The following is a 15789-nucleotide window of genomic DNA, read 5'->3' as shown; positions in this document are numbered from 1 at the left end:
AAAAGTTGGCTTAAAGCTCAACGTTCAGAAAAATTCATTAAGATCATGGCATCTGGTCCCATCACTTCATGGCAAATAGATGGGGAAACAGTGGCTGACTTTATTTTTGGGGCTCCAAAATCACTGCAGATGGTGATTGCAGCCATGAAATTAAAAGACACTTACTCCTTGGAAGAAAAGTTATGACCAACCTAGACAGCATATTCAAAAGCAGAGACATTACTTTGCCAACAAAGGTCCATCTATTCAAGGCTATGGTTTTTCCAGTGGTCATGTATGGATGTGAGAGTTGGACTATAAAGGAAGCTGTGTGCCGAAGACTTGATGCTTTTGAACTGTGGTGTTGGAGAAGACTCTTGAGAGTCCCTTGGACTGCAAGGAGATCCAACCAGTCCATCCTGGGGGAGATCAGTCCTGGGTGTTCATTGGAAGGACTGATGTTGAAGCTGAAACCCCAATACTTTGGCCACCTGATGCAAAGAGCTGACTCATTTGAAAAGACCCTGATGCTGGGAAAGATTGAGGGCAGGAGTAGAAGGGGCTGACAGAGGATGAGATGGTTGGATGGCATCACCGACTGATGGACATGTATATGGGTAGACTCTGGGAGTTGGTGATGGACAGGGAGGCCTGGTGTGCTGCAGTTCATGGGGTCGCAAAGAGTCGGACATGACTGAGCGACTGAACTGAACTGAACTGAAAGGGACCAGATGCCTGCCATGCCGTGAAATTAGTTTTTTGAATGTTGAATTTTAAGCTATCTTTTTAACTCTTTTCTTTGAACCTCATCAAGAGGTTTTTTAGTTCCTCTTTGATTTCTGCCATTATAATGGTATCATCTGCATATCTGAGATTTTTGATATTTCTCCTGGCACACTTGGTTACAGCTCATGATTCATCCAGCCTGGCATTTCATATGATGTAATCTGCATATAAGTTAAATAAGCAATATAACAATATACAGCCATGACATACTCCTTTCCCAATTTTGAACCAGTCCATGTTCTATGTCCAGTAGTAACTATTGCTTTTTGACCTGCATACAGGTTTCTGAGGAGACCGGTAAGGTGGTCTGATATTCCCATCTCTTTAAGAATTTTCCACAGTTGTGATCCACACAATCAAAGGCTTTGGCATAGTCAATAAAGCAGAATTAGATATTTTTCTGGAATTCTCTTGCTTTTCCTATGATCCAACAGATGTCAGCAATTTGGGTTCTGATTCTTCTGCCTTTTCTAAATCTAGCTTATACATCTGAAATTTTTCAGTTCATGTACTGCTGAAGTCTAGGTTGAAGGATTTTGAGCATTACCTTGCTAGCATGTGAAATTAATGCAGTTGTATGATAGTTTGAGCATTCTTTGGCATTGTCTGTCTTTAAGATTGGAATGAAAACAGACCTTTTCCAGTCCTATAGCCATTGAGGAGTTTTCAAAATTTAATGGCATATTGAGTGCAGCACTTTAACAGCATCATCTTTTAGGATTTTAAATAGTTCTGCTGGAATTTCATCACCCTCACTAGCTTTGTTTGTAGTAATGCTTCCTAAGGCCCCTTGACTTCATGTTCTAGGATGTCTGGCTCTAGGTGAGTGATCACAACATCATGGTTATGCAGGTCTTAAGGCTTTTATATAGTTCTTCTGTGTATTTTTGCTACGTCTTCTTAATCTCTTCTGCTTCTGTTAAGTCCTTACCATTTCTGTCCTTTGTAGTGCCCACTTTTTCATGAAATATTCCCTTGATATCTCCAATTTTCTTGAGATATCTAGTCTTTCCCATTCTATTGTTTTCGCCTATTCTTTTCATTGTTAGCTTAGGAAGGCTTTCTTACCTCTCCTTTCTACTCTCTGGAACTCTGCATTCAGTTGGGTATGTTTTTCCCTTTCTAATTTGCCTTCAGCTTTTCTTCTTTTCTCAGCTGTTTGTAAGACCCCCTCAGACAACCATTTTGCCTTCTTGCATTTCTTTTTCTGTGGGATGATTTTGGTCACCACCTCTTGTACAATGTTATGAACCCCCCTCCATAGTTCTTCAAGTACTCTTATCAGATCTAATACCTTGAATCTATTTGTCATCCCCACTGAATAATCATAAAGAATTTGATTTAGGTCATACCTGAATGATCTAGTGATTTTCTCTACTTTCTTCAATTTAAGCCTGAATTTTTCAATAAGGAGCTCATGATCTGAGCCAGTCAGCTAGTGGTCTTGTTTTTGCTTCTCCATCTTTGGCTTCAAAGAATATAATCTGATTTTGGTATTGACCATCTGATGATGTCCATGTGTAGAGTCATCTCTTGAGTTGTTTGAAGAAGTGTTTGCTATGATCATTGTGTTCTTGTAGCAAAACTCTATTAGCCTTTGCTCTAGTTCATTTTGTACTCCCAAGGCCAAACTTGCCTATTACTCCAGGTAACTCTTGACTTCCTACTTTTGCATTCCAATCCCCTATTGTGAAAAGGACATCTTTTTTTTTTTTTTTTTTTTTATGTTAGTTCTAGGTTAGGTCTTCATATAACCATACAACTTCAGCTTCTTCAGCATTAGTGGTTGAGGCATAGATTTGGATTACTGTGATATTGAATGGTTTGCCTTGTGAACAAGCTGAGATTATTCTGTCATTTTTGAGATTGTACCCATGTACTGCATTTTGGAATCTTGTCACCAAATACGGATGGGTCATGGTTGAGAGTTCTGGAAAAATGTTGTCCAGTGGAGAAGGGAATGGCAAACCACTTCAGTATTGTTGCCTTGAGAACCCATGAACCTATGAAAAGGGAAAAATATATGATTCTGGACGATGAGAACCCCAAGTTGGTAGGTGTACAATATGCTACTGGGGAAGAGCAGAGAAATAGCTCTAGAAAGAATGAATTGTCTGAGCTAAAGCAGAAATGATGATCAGGTATGAATGGGTATGGTGTTGAAAGTAAATTCCAATCCTGTAGACAAAAAATGATACATAGGAACCTGGAATGTTAGGTTCATGAAGCAAGGTAAATTGGACATGGTCAAAGAGGAGATGGCAAGAGTGAACATCAACATTTTAGGAATCAGTGAACTAAAATGAACAGGAATGGGCAAATTTAATTCAGATGACCATTATATCTACTATTGTGGGCAAGGATCCCCTTAGAAGAAATGGAGTAGCCCTCATTGTCAACAACAACAAAAAATACATGTATTTGATATCATGTGTTCTAGTGTTGACATTTTTGCGGCTCTGATTCTGCTCTTTGTTGTTTCTGCTAGCTCTTGTCAAGATCCTTTCTAATTTTTTCTAATTTTGCTTCTTTGAATTTTTTAAATTTTTCAAAATTGTGGTTTCATATTTCATAGAACTTTATCTGTTGTAATTCTTTGAAGTCTGCATAGCTTCCTCCAGAGAGGATCTGTTCATTTGCATCTGCCACATATCTGTGGGGTATACCAGCCTGGGAGCACACTACATGTATAATTGATTTGAGATTTCTTAAATTATTGAGATAGTTTTGTGCTGTAGTTTATGAGTTCTCACTTGTGATTGCCAATTCTTAGGAAATGTTCTTTCTTCTCTATTCAGTGACCAATCTTTGAGACAATCAGTTATCTTAACAGTCCCTTACAATGAAATGTTTATTTCTAGCTCAACCTTAATTTGGGATGCAGCACCTTGAGATACCAGTTTTTAAGTAGTCTCCAGTAAGATTGCCCACCTGAAGCTCATTCTGGGTTTTGTTTTCTGAATCCATACTCCAATAACCATCTGTTTCACAGCAAATGACATCAAGGTAAAAGCTGGTTTTGTTGTTCATCTCTGCATTTTTGCTTTCACTTAATATCTGGCTTTTGAATAGTCTTTATAAACACGTTACCAGGTTATTCCTGCATTTAAGATGGTTTACAACATATTTTGGTCTTCCCAGGTGGCGTTAGTGGTAAAGAACTTGCCTGCCAGTGCAGGAGACATAAGAGATGCAGATTTGATCCCTGGGTCAGGAAGATCCCCTGGAGGAGGGCATGGCAACCCACTCCAGTATTCTTGCCTGGAGGAGCCTGGAGGGCTACATAGTCCATAGGGTCACAAAGAGTTGGACGTGACTGAAATGACCTAGCACACGTGCAAAATATATTTTATCAGTATTTTTCAGTTGTTTTCAGTAGCAAGGTTGGTAAGGATTCTTATCCTGCAATATGCTAGAAAAAAGAAGTCCAGCTATTTTATATTTTTGACATGAACTTTTTCCCTTCTAGCTCCCCATATATACTGCACCACCACTCCAGTCTAAATATGTTGAAGAGCAGCCTGGTCATTTACAAATGGGCTTTGCATCCATTCGCACTACAACCAGTCGTTATATTGGCTGGTGCAAGGTAAGTGAATTCTGATAGTGGTTTAATATCAGAGGGTTCTCATTTGTCTTACATAACAGTTGTTTCAGTTATCCACTGATGTGTAACAAACTTCCCCAAAACTTAATGGTTTAAAATGGTAACTATTCTAACTCATGATTTTGTAAGTCAGAAATTTAATCATACTTCAGATAGCTGATTCTTCTGTCGCATATGTTATTGACAAAGGTCACTCAGTGATATTCGTCAGGTGAATGGATTGATCTAGAGGGTCCAAGACAACTTCATTCTCATTGCTGGTACCTTGTCACAGATGGCTAGAAGGCTGGGCTCAGCTGGGAATGTTGACTGAAGCATCTATACCCAGCCTCAGGTAGTCAGATAACTTATATGTACAGTTCAGGGCTTCTAGAGAAAATGTTACAAGAAGCCCTAGTCACAATTCACCAACCTATCTTAAGATGTCTGGGAAGGTTACTTGTACAATACTTTGTTGTTAAATAAAGTCACTAAGGCCAACACAGTTTTTATGAGAGAGGAATTAGATACCATCTCTCAGTATGAGTAGCAGCAAAAAATTTGTGGCCATATATAATGTACTCTACCACTACTGCGTAGATTAAAGAAGTTCAACAAGCATTTATGTCACATGGCATGTACAAAACATTGTTTGAGTTTTTACATGAAGTTCTGAGGTTACTTCCGCATTGTTCCTTATTTGACTAAGTAAAATGTTCACATATTGGGTTTGGTTCATAAGACATTTCTGACTATAGTCATCTATTGGACAAAATAGAATTCACCTTATTTTAATACTTAGCTTTGAATCGACACTATCCAGTAGTAGAATGGTGGAATAAGCTAGTACATTACTGCTGTTTCATTATCACATCCACATAGATGTGTGCTAATATCAACATTTCCAGTATCAGTGTCATAGTGATAATGTTGGTACTATTATTTTAATCATTTTGACCTAATAACCACACAACTTTCCCTCAAATCTAACCTATCCAATTGTGAACCCCTGTGCCTTTTTTGTTTCTAATCCATTCTTTTTAGAAAGAAAATTCTAATGTTCTTAAATAGCAAATCTTTGGACTATGGTCATTTCAGCTGGCATTTCAAACATCTGATGAATACATGGTGTTTTATTTTATGCCTGTCAAACAATTCTGATGGACGTTTAATACACTCTTAATAGTTTGACTAGTTGTACTATAGTTTGGTCTTAGCAAGAAATGGCTTAACTAATAAGGTCTGAATCATGCCCCTGAGGCTATGTGTCAACATCTGGATGATTCAGACTGAAGTCTCTTGAGAGCTCATTTTCCATCGTGTCCTCAAAGTCGTTTTCATTGAGGGAAATTGTTCCTGAGAGATCTTTCAATTGCTATTGTTACCATCACCCAATTTAAGACCAAAAGAACTTTTTATTCTGTTAATATGCTGAACTGAATAAGTTGAAGGAGGGTGCTTTAAAATGCATTTCATCTTCAATGTAAACATTTCCTCTCTAATTTTCTCTTAAAAATAATCTATTCTCTAAAAATTAACTCTGACTCAAAATACATTTTGCATTAAACTTAGAATCATGGAGGGCAAATTCATTTTCTACTCCTATTCCTTAGTGTTTTGAAATTCAGGTAGCAGTGACCTCCAGTGGTAAAAGTGAATTCCTAAACACAGCTAAGGAAAATTTCCCAAAAGAAGTGACTAGTTTTCTTCCTCAACAGTTACATGATTACCAATCAACTGGTCTGTAAGTATTATAACTTTGAAGGTAACATTTTCTCAAGAGACAATACCTAAAGAAAAATAGCTCAGTGGCAATTAAGGTACCTGTTGGTTTGTACAGCTTTAAAACACAGTGAACAGGTTCTGGACCTGATCATCATGAATGTATCTGAGACAAAGTTACTAATACTTTGTCAATAGCAATAACTTATTTCTTTCTTATTTAATGTAATTATTTCTATTTTCTTTTCTTTGAAAATCTTTTGTTGTGTTTTTTGTTGTTTTTATTCCATGATTTCATAGCATCTAGTTCATAGAAGGAGACTATATATTTACACTGTGTTTTGTAGTTCCATTGATAGAGTACAGCATGACAATGGGCAATTATACTGGTAAATTATACCATACCTTCATTTTTCTTCTGATGTAATTGAGATAATACCTATTTAAAAATGTGTGTAACAATATTTCCTGTATTAAAATATAAACAGGTAAAAGAAGTAATTTAATTTAAAGCTTTAATCCCTCAAATGGGTTAATATGATGTTGATTTGCAGAGAATTTATGTTCCTATTGAAAAACTGTGTAGGATGATTTCTGTCCTAAGATAAATGTCTTATTTATTTTTCTAATGCACACTATAAAACTCAACATTCAAAAAACTATGATCATGACATTCGGTCCCATCACTTCATGGCAAATAGATGGGGAAACAATGGAAATAGTGACAAACTTTATTTTCTTGGGCTCCAAAATCACTGCAGATGGTGACTGCAGCCATGAAATTAAGACACTTGTTCCTTGGAAGAAAAGCTATGACAAATCCAGACAGCATATTAAAAGCAGAGACATTACTTTGCTGACAAGGTCCATATAGTCAAAGCTATGGTTTTTCCAGTAGTCATGCATGGATGTGAGCATTGGACTATAAAGAAAGCTGAGCACTGAAGAATTGATGCTTTTGAACCGTGGTGTTGGAGAAGACTCTTTAGAGTCCCTTGGACTGCAAGGAGACCCAACCAGTCAATCCTAAAGGAAGTCAGTCCTGAATATTCATTGGAAGGGCTGATGCTAAAGCTGAAACTCCAATACTTTGGCCACCTGATGCAAAGAACTGACTCATTTGAAAAGACCCTGATGCTGGGAAAGATTGAAGGGGGAGGAGAAGGGGACAACAGAGGATGAGATGGTTGGATGGCATCTCTGACTCGATAGACATGAGTTTGAGCAAGTTCCGGGAGTTGGTGATGGACAGGGAAGCCTGGCGTGCTGCCGTCCACGGTATCACTAAAGATGGACGCAAGTGAGCTACTGAACTGAACTGAATGCACACTAAGAAAAAGGGAGGTGAAGCACTTTGTTTAGGCTTTTTGTTGTTTTCTCCACAAATCATTAATGTTGTTGCTGTTACATCTTTATTAATCAGATGTTGCTTCTAGGCTGAAATGTACCTCTCTTCATGCTTTTTAAAAATTCCATTCATTTTTCTACACTGTCATAAAATAAGATGATAAATCTTTGTATTTCTGTAATAACTTTTCTGTGATCTGCAATGATTATTTTCTAGGCATTACTTTACCCATTTATATGAGGAAAATAATAACATGTATTATCCATGTTAAATAGATGAAAAACAAGAAGAGAAGCTAAGTTCAAGAAGTGTCTTGATAGATAATAGAGAAGCTAAATTTATTTTGGTGAAATTTCATACACTCTCAGAGATGTGGGCTATTTGATCTAATTATCAACATCTTCAAAAATACAGATGTCCTTTTTCCCCTCCTTTTTACTTAGGGCGTTTATGTCTTTGTGAAAAATGGGATAATGGATACAGTGCAATTTGGAAAAGGTAGGTGAGTGAACCATCTATATTCAGAAATGTTCTATTGTCTTTTTAACTTGCAGGGTTTACATGTGAGAAAACATACCTGGAATGTTAATCATTATCATGTTTGACCAACTCAGAAGATACTCCATATAGCAGTTTATGACAATAATAAAGCAATGGTATCAATTTTTTATTTAGCAATTATTATATGTTGAGGCACTATAATAAGCATTTTACATAATTTATCTAATTTAATTTTGTAGCAAACCTGTGAATGTTGGTATTATGCTGCTACTGCTGCTAAGTCACTTACTGATTTAGACAGCTTAATCAGGGTGTTGAATTCTCAAGGATCAGCAACCGTGTCTTATTTGAGTTCTGTAGCCCTTAGAACGCCTAATACAGGGTTGCTGCTGCTGCTAAGTCGCTTCAGTCGTGTCCGACTCTGTGCGACCCCATAGACGGCAGCCCACCAGGCTCCCCCGTCCCTGGGATTCTCCAGGCAAGAACACGAGTGGGTTGCCATTTCCTTCTCCTATGCATGAAAGTGAACAGTGAAAGTGAAGTTGCTCAGTCGTGTCCAACTCTTAGCAACCCCATGGACTGCAGCCTACCAGGCTCCTCCACCCATGGGATTTTCCAGGCAAGAGTACTGGAGTGGGGTGCCATTGCCTTCTTCGTGTTGGTATTATACTTACTCCCATTTTATAGATGACGAACCTGTAGTTTAGAAGGGTTAAGTGGATTACCAAGGTCACATAGCTAGTAAGTGGCAACACCTGGACTCAAACTGTTTTGGTTACAAAACCCATATTACATATTCATAAACCATAAACTAGAAATATATCTCCATTATTATTAGTTAGTTTAAATAAGTACTGTTTGCTGTTAAAATGCATAGTAGTTTGCTACCTATTGCTCGGAAACAGTACTTCAATTAGTCACCCTAGAATTTTTGAGCTAATGTTGGAAAATAATTGTATTTGACTTGTTAATTTGATAATAGAGTTTGGCAGCAAATATAGCTCCCTTCTTAGACTAAGTCAGTTGTCAAAATAAATGTGTGTTGGCGGTAGGGACAGAAAGATTAGCTAAAATCTTTAAATGTCACTGATACTGATAACCTGTATATGTATCATCATATAATGTGTGTAGAGATTAATTCCAATTAATTCCAAGTTATATGCCTCATCAGCCTTGAGGAATATTAAATAAATGAAATCCATTAAATAATTATGATAGAAGAGTATTTTTTTGGGTTGCCTGGAACCAGAAACCATATAAACATATTAAAAAAGTCAAGAAATCTGGACCTCTACCCACCCTCCGTCTACTTTTTGTCTGTACACTGACCATTGGTTTTAACTGAGAGCAACAACTACTCTGAGGTTACTGGGGATAGTGTGACAAGCAGAGTGTAGTAGCTGCATGTTTTACTAGACCCTTATTCAAAGTTCCTTAATAAAGTATCTATTTCAATTCTTTCTGTATCCTGCTGCTGCTGCTGCTGCTAAGTCGCTTCAGTCACATCTGACTCTGTGTGACCCCATAGATGGCAGCCCACTAGGCTCCTCTGTCCCTGGGATTCTCCAGGCAAGAACACTGGAGTGGGTTGCCATTTCCTTCTCCAGTGCATGAAAGTGAAAAGTGAAAGTGAAGTCGCTCAGTCATGCCCGACTCTTAGCGACCCCATGGGCTGCAGCCTACCAGGCTCCTCCGTCCATGGGATTTTTCAAGCGAGAGTACTGGAGTGGGTTGCCATTGCCTTCTCCGTTCTGTATTATACCATTGTTTAAATAGATAAGGCCAGAAGCATTTCCATTATTATACATACACAATCAGGAATTTATAGTAATCCATCTTAAGGTGTGCACTCTAGCATTATATTTCATTAAAGTGTAATAATCACCTCTATTAAGAAAACAAATGCTATTAAATAAGCTGTGGAAGGAAGATTTTTATTCTGTAGCAGGTAACTATTATAACTGGCTTTTTAAGTTGCTTCTCAAATCATTATTTTGTGTAGTTCTTTTTGTTGTTTTTCAGTCGCTAAGCCTTGTCCAGCTGTTTGCAACCCCATGGACTGTAGCCTGCCAGGCTCCTCTGTCCTTCACTATCTCCTGGAGTTTGCTAAAACTCATGTCCATTGAGCCAGTGATGCCATTCAACCATCTCATCCCCTTCTCCTTTTGTCTTTGATCTTTCCCAGCATCAGGCTCTTTTCCAATGAGCTGGCTCTCACAAATGTTTAAATCATCTGCTATTATCTAAGCAAATCTCTTAACTTTTCATCATACTGATATGAATGCCCAAAATTGTAAGTTATTCATATTAATTTTTAACTGATTTCTTGAGATGCATATGTATATCTGAAGAATCCACCTCGAGATTTTCTTCCAAAAATTGGAGTGATTACAGTTTCAGGATTGGCAGGCTTCATTTCAGCAAGAAAAGGTAAGGTTAAAATACATATGTTCCCTCTTTCAATGCTGTTATACTAATTTCTGAATTTTACTGCTACAGGAAAACCACATATCCCTTGTTGAATATTAGTAGGGTAGGCTAATGTAAAAAATTTTTAGATTCTATAGTACCGTGTGTTTACTTTACTTTCACAAAGACTTTTTTGTGTTTTTAGAAATACAGTGATTCAAAAAGAAGTCCAATATCATTAGTTATTAAGGAAATGCAAATTAAAACTACAGTGAGTGAGATGTATGATGAGAGTAACCTGGAAACTTGCAATACCATATGTAAAATAGATAGCCAATGGGAATTTGCTGTATGATTCAGGGAACTCTATAGCAATCTAGAAGGGTTCAATGGGGAGGGAGATTGGAGGGAGGCTCAGGAGGGAGGGGATATGGGTGCACCTATGGCTGATTCTTGTTGATGTTTGACAGAAAACAACAAAATTCTGTAAAGCAATTAACCTTCAATAAAAAAAATAAATAACTTTTTTTCAAAAAGATACAGTGAGATAACAATACATACCTATTATAATAGCCAGGACATGGAAGCAACCTAGATGTCCATCAGCAGATGAATGGATAAGAAAGCAGTGGTACATATACACAATGGAGTATTACTCAGCCATTAAAAAGAATACATTTGAATCAGTTCTAATGAGGTGGATAAAACTGGAGCCTATTGTACAGAGTGAAGTAAGCCAGAAAGAAAAACACCAATACAGTACACTAATGCATATATATGGAATTTAGAAAGATGGTAATGATAACCCTGTATGTGAGATGGCAAAAGAGACACTGATGTATAGAGCAGTCTTTTGGACTCTATGGGTCGGGGTGGGGGATGATTTGGGAGAATGGCATTGAAACATGTATAATATTATATAAGAAACGAATTGCCAGTCCAGGTTCAATGCAGGATACAGGAAGCTTGGGGCTGGTGCACTGGGATGACTGAGACGGATGGTATGGGGAGGGAGATGGGAGGGGGTTCAGGATGGGGAACACGTGTTCACCTGTGGTGGATGCATGTTGATGTATGGCAAACCAATACAATATTGTAAAATAAAAAAAAAATAATAATAATAATAACAATTAAAAAAATATCTCAAATTAAGAATGCTCATACAAAATGTAGTTGAGAATGTAGAGCAACTAACACTCTTGTACACTTTTGGTAGGAATACAAAATGAGATAGCCATTCTGGAAAATAGCCTGACAGTTTCCCATAAAGTTAAACATGTAATTACTATGAGACACAGTATTCCCACTCTTGGGTATTTACTCTGGATAACCTGTACACTAATGTTTATAGTTGTCATTGTTGTTCATTCGCCCAGTCATGTCTGACTCTTTGTGATCCCATGAGCTGCAGCATGCCAGGCTTCCCTGATGTATTTATAGTAACTCCATTCATAGCCACTGAAAGCTGCAAACAACCTAAATGTCTTTCAACAGTGAACTAATCTATGGCACATTCATACAAAGGAATACTACTTAGGAACAAAAGGAATGAACCATTGACACGTACAACAATCTTGATGAATCTGAGTTAAAAAAGCCAGTCTTAAAAAGTTACACAATGTATGATTCCATTCATATTATTCTCAAAAAGGCAAAACTTTAGTGACAAAGAATAAGTTAGTGGTTCACAGGGATTAGGGGTGGGGGAAAGGTGTGACTACAAAGGGATAGCATGAGATAATTTTTAGGAGTGATAGACCATATCCTTATTGTAGTGGTGGTTTCATGACTCTGTACATATATTAAAATGGATAGAACTGAACCCCTGCCAAAAGTTGAATTTCCCGAATGGTCTTTTAAAAATAAAATTTGAAAAATATAGAGCTGTTCCTGTTAAAATTGTAATTTATCATTTTGTTTTTCATCTCTTAGATAACATTATTTTTGACAAGATCTTAATAATCTCTCGCTATTAAAAAAAAGATCTTGAAAATTTTACATTTATATAATAATGTATACTAACCACTCAAACTGCTTTTCTCTGCTTAGTTGTGAACACCCATATTTGGGGGACTATATTAAGAAATTGAGACAGAGATACTGATACATCTCAGAAAAATTTTATTCTCTCTTTGTCTCATCCTGACCAAGGTTGTTGGAACTGACATCAGCTAGCTGGGAATGGAGATTCTGAGGTAGACAACTCAATCACTACTCTCATTCAGCATATGAGGGTTAATATATTTCATTTCTTTTCATCTTTGTACTCCATATCTCTACCAACTTTGTCCTTCCTTCTCACTATACCACTTGTACAGAGAGAGTCCCCACAGCCATTCCCAGATTAGATGGTTAGTTCAGAAGACTTAGAGGAGTCAACCTATAGTCATATCCATGGCTAAGATTTATTCCATTGAAAGGATGCAAAGTAAAATCAACAAAGAGAAAAGATACGTCAGGCAAAGCTTAGAGGAAATGAATTACAAGCTTCCAGGAGTTTTCTCCCAGTAGAGTCGTGTAAGTCATGTGTGTATGCTCAGTCACTTCAGTCATGTCCAACTCTTTGCGACCCTGATGACTACCCTGCCAGGCTCCTTGTGTAAGTCATAGTTCAGTTCAGTTCAACTCAGTTCAGTTGCTCAGTCATGTCCGACTCTTTGCAACCCCATGAATTGCAGCACACCAGGCCTCCCTGTCCATGACCAACTCCCGGAGTTCACTCAAACTCACATCCATCGAGTCAGTGATGCCATCCAGCCATCTCATTCTCTGTTGTCCCCTTCTCCTCCTGCCTTCAATCCCTCCCAGCATCAGAGTCTTTTCCAATGAGTCAGTTCTTTGCATGAAGTGGCCAAAATACTGGTGTTTCAACTTTAGCATCATTCCTTCCAAAGAACACCCAGGACCGATCTCCTTTAGAATGGACTGGTTGGATCTCTTTGCAGTCCAAGGGACTCTCAAGAGTCTTCTCCAACACCACAGTTCAAAAGCATCGATTCTTCGGTGCTCAGCTTTCTTCACCCTCCAACCCTCACATCCATACATGACCACTGGAAAAACCATAGCCTTGACTAGACGGACCTTTGTTGGCAAAGTAATGTCTCTGCTTTTGAATATGCTGTCTAGGTTGGTCGTAACTTTCCTTCCAAGGAGTAAGCGTCTTTTAATTTCATGGCTGCAGTCACCATCTGCAGTGATTTTGGAGCCCAAAAAAATAAAGTCTGATACTGTTTCCACTGTTTCCCCATCTATTTCCCATGAAGTGATGGGACCAGATGCCATGATCTTCGTTTCCTGAATGTTGAGCTTTAAGCCAACTTTTTCACTCTCCTCTTTCAGTTTCATCAAGAGGCTTTTTAGTTCCTCTTCACATTCTGCCATAAGGGTGGTGTCATCTGCATATCTGAGGTTATTGATATTTCTCCCGGCAATCTTGATTCCAGCTTGTGCTTCTTCCAGCCCAGCGTTTCTCATGATGTACTCTGCATAGAAGTTAAATAAGCAGGGTGACAATATACAGCCTTGACGTCCTCCTTTTCCTATTTGGAACCAGTCTGTTGTTCCATGTCCAGTTCTAACTGTTGCTTCCTGACCTGCATATAGGTTTCTCAAGAGGCAGGTCAGGACGTCTGGTATTCCCATCTCTTTCAGAATTTTCCACAGTTTATTGTGATCCACACAGTCGAAGGCTTTGGCATAGTCAATAAAGCAGAAATATATATTTTTCTGGAACACTCTTGCTTTTTTGATGATCCAGCAGATGTTGGCAATTTGATCTCTGGTTCCTCTGCCTTGTCTAAAACCAGCTTGAACATCTGGAAGTTCATGGTTCACATATAAGATGCACCTAATTCCTCCACTAATGAACTGTGACAATACTTATGAGATGTTGTCAGTCAGAGAAGCTCATTAGAGACTGAGTGACCGAGTCTATTATTGGAGGCTAGTCATATAAACACTGTCTTTCTGGCATGTACCAAGACTCCAGACTCCCAGAACGAAAGTATCAATAGTGGTTCAGCATAAACCATGTTATTTGTGAGAGCTGAACTATAAAGAAAGCTGAGCACTGAATAATTGGGGCTTTTGAACAGTGGTGTTGGTGAAGACTCTTGAGAGTCCCTTGGACTGCAAGGAGACCCAACCAGTCAATCCTAAAGGAAGTCAGTCCTGAATATTCATTGGAAGGACTGATGCTAAAGCTGAAATTCCAATACTTTGGCCACCTGATACGAATAACTGACTCATTTGAAAAGACCCTGATGCTGGGAAAGATTGAAGGCGGGAGGAGAAGGGGACAGCAGAGGATGAGATGGTTGGATGGCACCACCAACTCGATGGGCATTAGTTTGAGTAAACTCCAGGAGCTGGTGATGGACAGGCATTAGTTTGAGTAAACTCCAGGAGTTGGTGATGGACAGGGAAGCCTGGCGTACTGTGGTCCATGGGGTCGTGAAGAGTCAGACACAACTGAGCAACTCAACTGAACTGATCCATTCTTGTGATTTAGGAAACAGTTTCTGTTAGTGTAGTGAACTACTTACCAGTCAGGTTTCCAGGTGCCAGCTAATTGCCAGTCTTGCAAGCATACCTTACTAATGGTAGCAGTCTTGGGCATATGTTAACTGTTTTCTGCACATCATTAAATAACTCTCATAAGCACATGGTGAATTTTGTATTTGCCCATTTTCCATCTCTGGTATGGAAATCTCTCTCAGTAGGAATTACTGCCTCCCCTCCTCACTTAAGCCCTTACTAAGCTGGTCAGTTCTCTGGTCAGTAGGCATTTTGAGCGCCTTCCATTTATCCTCTGTCTCCCAATGCCAGTCATTATCTCCAAACTAAATTACATGTGGTTAGAACCAGCTGAACCACATGTCTGAACCAGCCTGGAGTTTGACATCAGATACATTATTGTTGGTTTACCCAGCTTTAGTCTTTAAAGTAGCCTCAATCCAAGTATACCTAATCACATATAAAACCTCTGTAAGTTATAAAAACATTCCAGTATTCTACTATAGCCCATGTATCTATCACAATAGATCTAACACTTTCTTTATAGATAGTATTAATGGCTCCTTGTATCATAGTTTTTATTCTAACACTATATGCAACCTCTAATTGCATACATATTATAAATTATTTGTTAGGAAAGATATTGAAAACCAAGATCACCATATGTAACAATAAGACAAAGAATTCAGTTTTAAAGGAAACTGGCCAAAGTGTATTACTCAGTTCTCATAATCCACTTGTAAGAGAAACTGTTCCTTAGGTCATCCACAATGACTCCAAAGTGTCAGAGCTAGAATAATCTAACCCAATATTTTTTTTTTTAATTACAGAGCTCAGTTTATAAGTAGGTAGTGAAATAAATATGGTGATTCTCAGGAAGCATTTTATTCAAAAATAAAATAGAGGAGGATAGCAAATATGAGTGTTTTATACTCAGTATGGA

The 15789-nt window shown here is 38.1% G+C and overlaps 1 protein-coding gene across 4 annotated transcripts in view; it reads left to right on the top strand.

Annotated features, from left to right (window-relative positions):
* APOOL (apolipoprotein O like) overlaps positions 1-15789 on the top strand; it is a 218735-nt gene that overhangs the window by 73021 nt on the left and 129925 nt on the right. For all 4 annotated transcript variants that reach the window (XM_061409565.1, XM_061409566.1, XM_061409567.1 and 1 more), the window contains 3 exons: positions 4235-4354; positions 7865-7919; positions 10254-10352. In XM_061409565.1, the coding sequence (XP_061265549.1) occupies positions 4235-4354; positions 7865-7919; positions 10254-10352 (274 nt within the window). The remainder of the gene's footprint in view (positions 1-4234; positions 4355-7864; positions 7920-10253; positions 10353-15789) is intronic.

Source organism: Bos javanicus, chromosome X (assembly GCF_032452875.1).
Source record: "Bos javanicus breed banteng chromosome X, ARS-OSU_banteng_1.0, whole genome shotgun sequence".
In the NCBI taxonomy this organism is placed as follows: Eukaryota; Metazoa; Chordata; class Mammalia; order Artiodactyla; family Bovidae; genus Bos; species Bos javanicus.
This window is presented reverse-complemented; position numbering and strand designations above follow the sequence as displayed.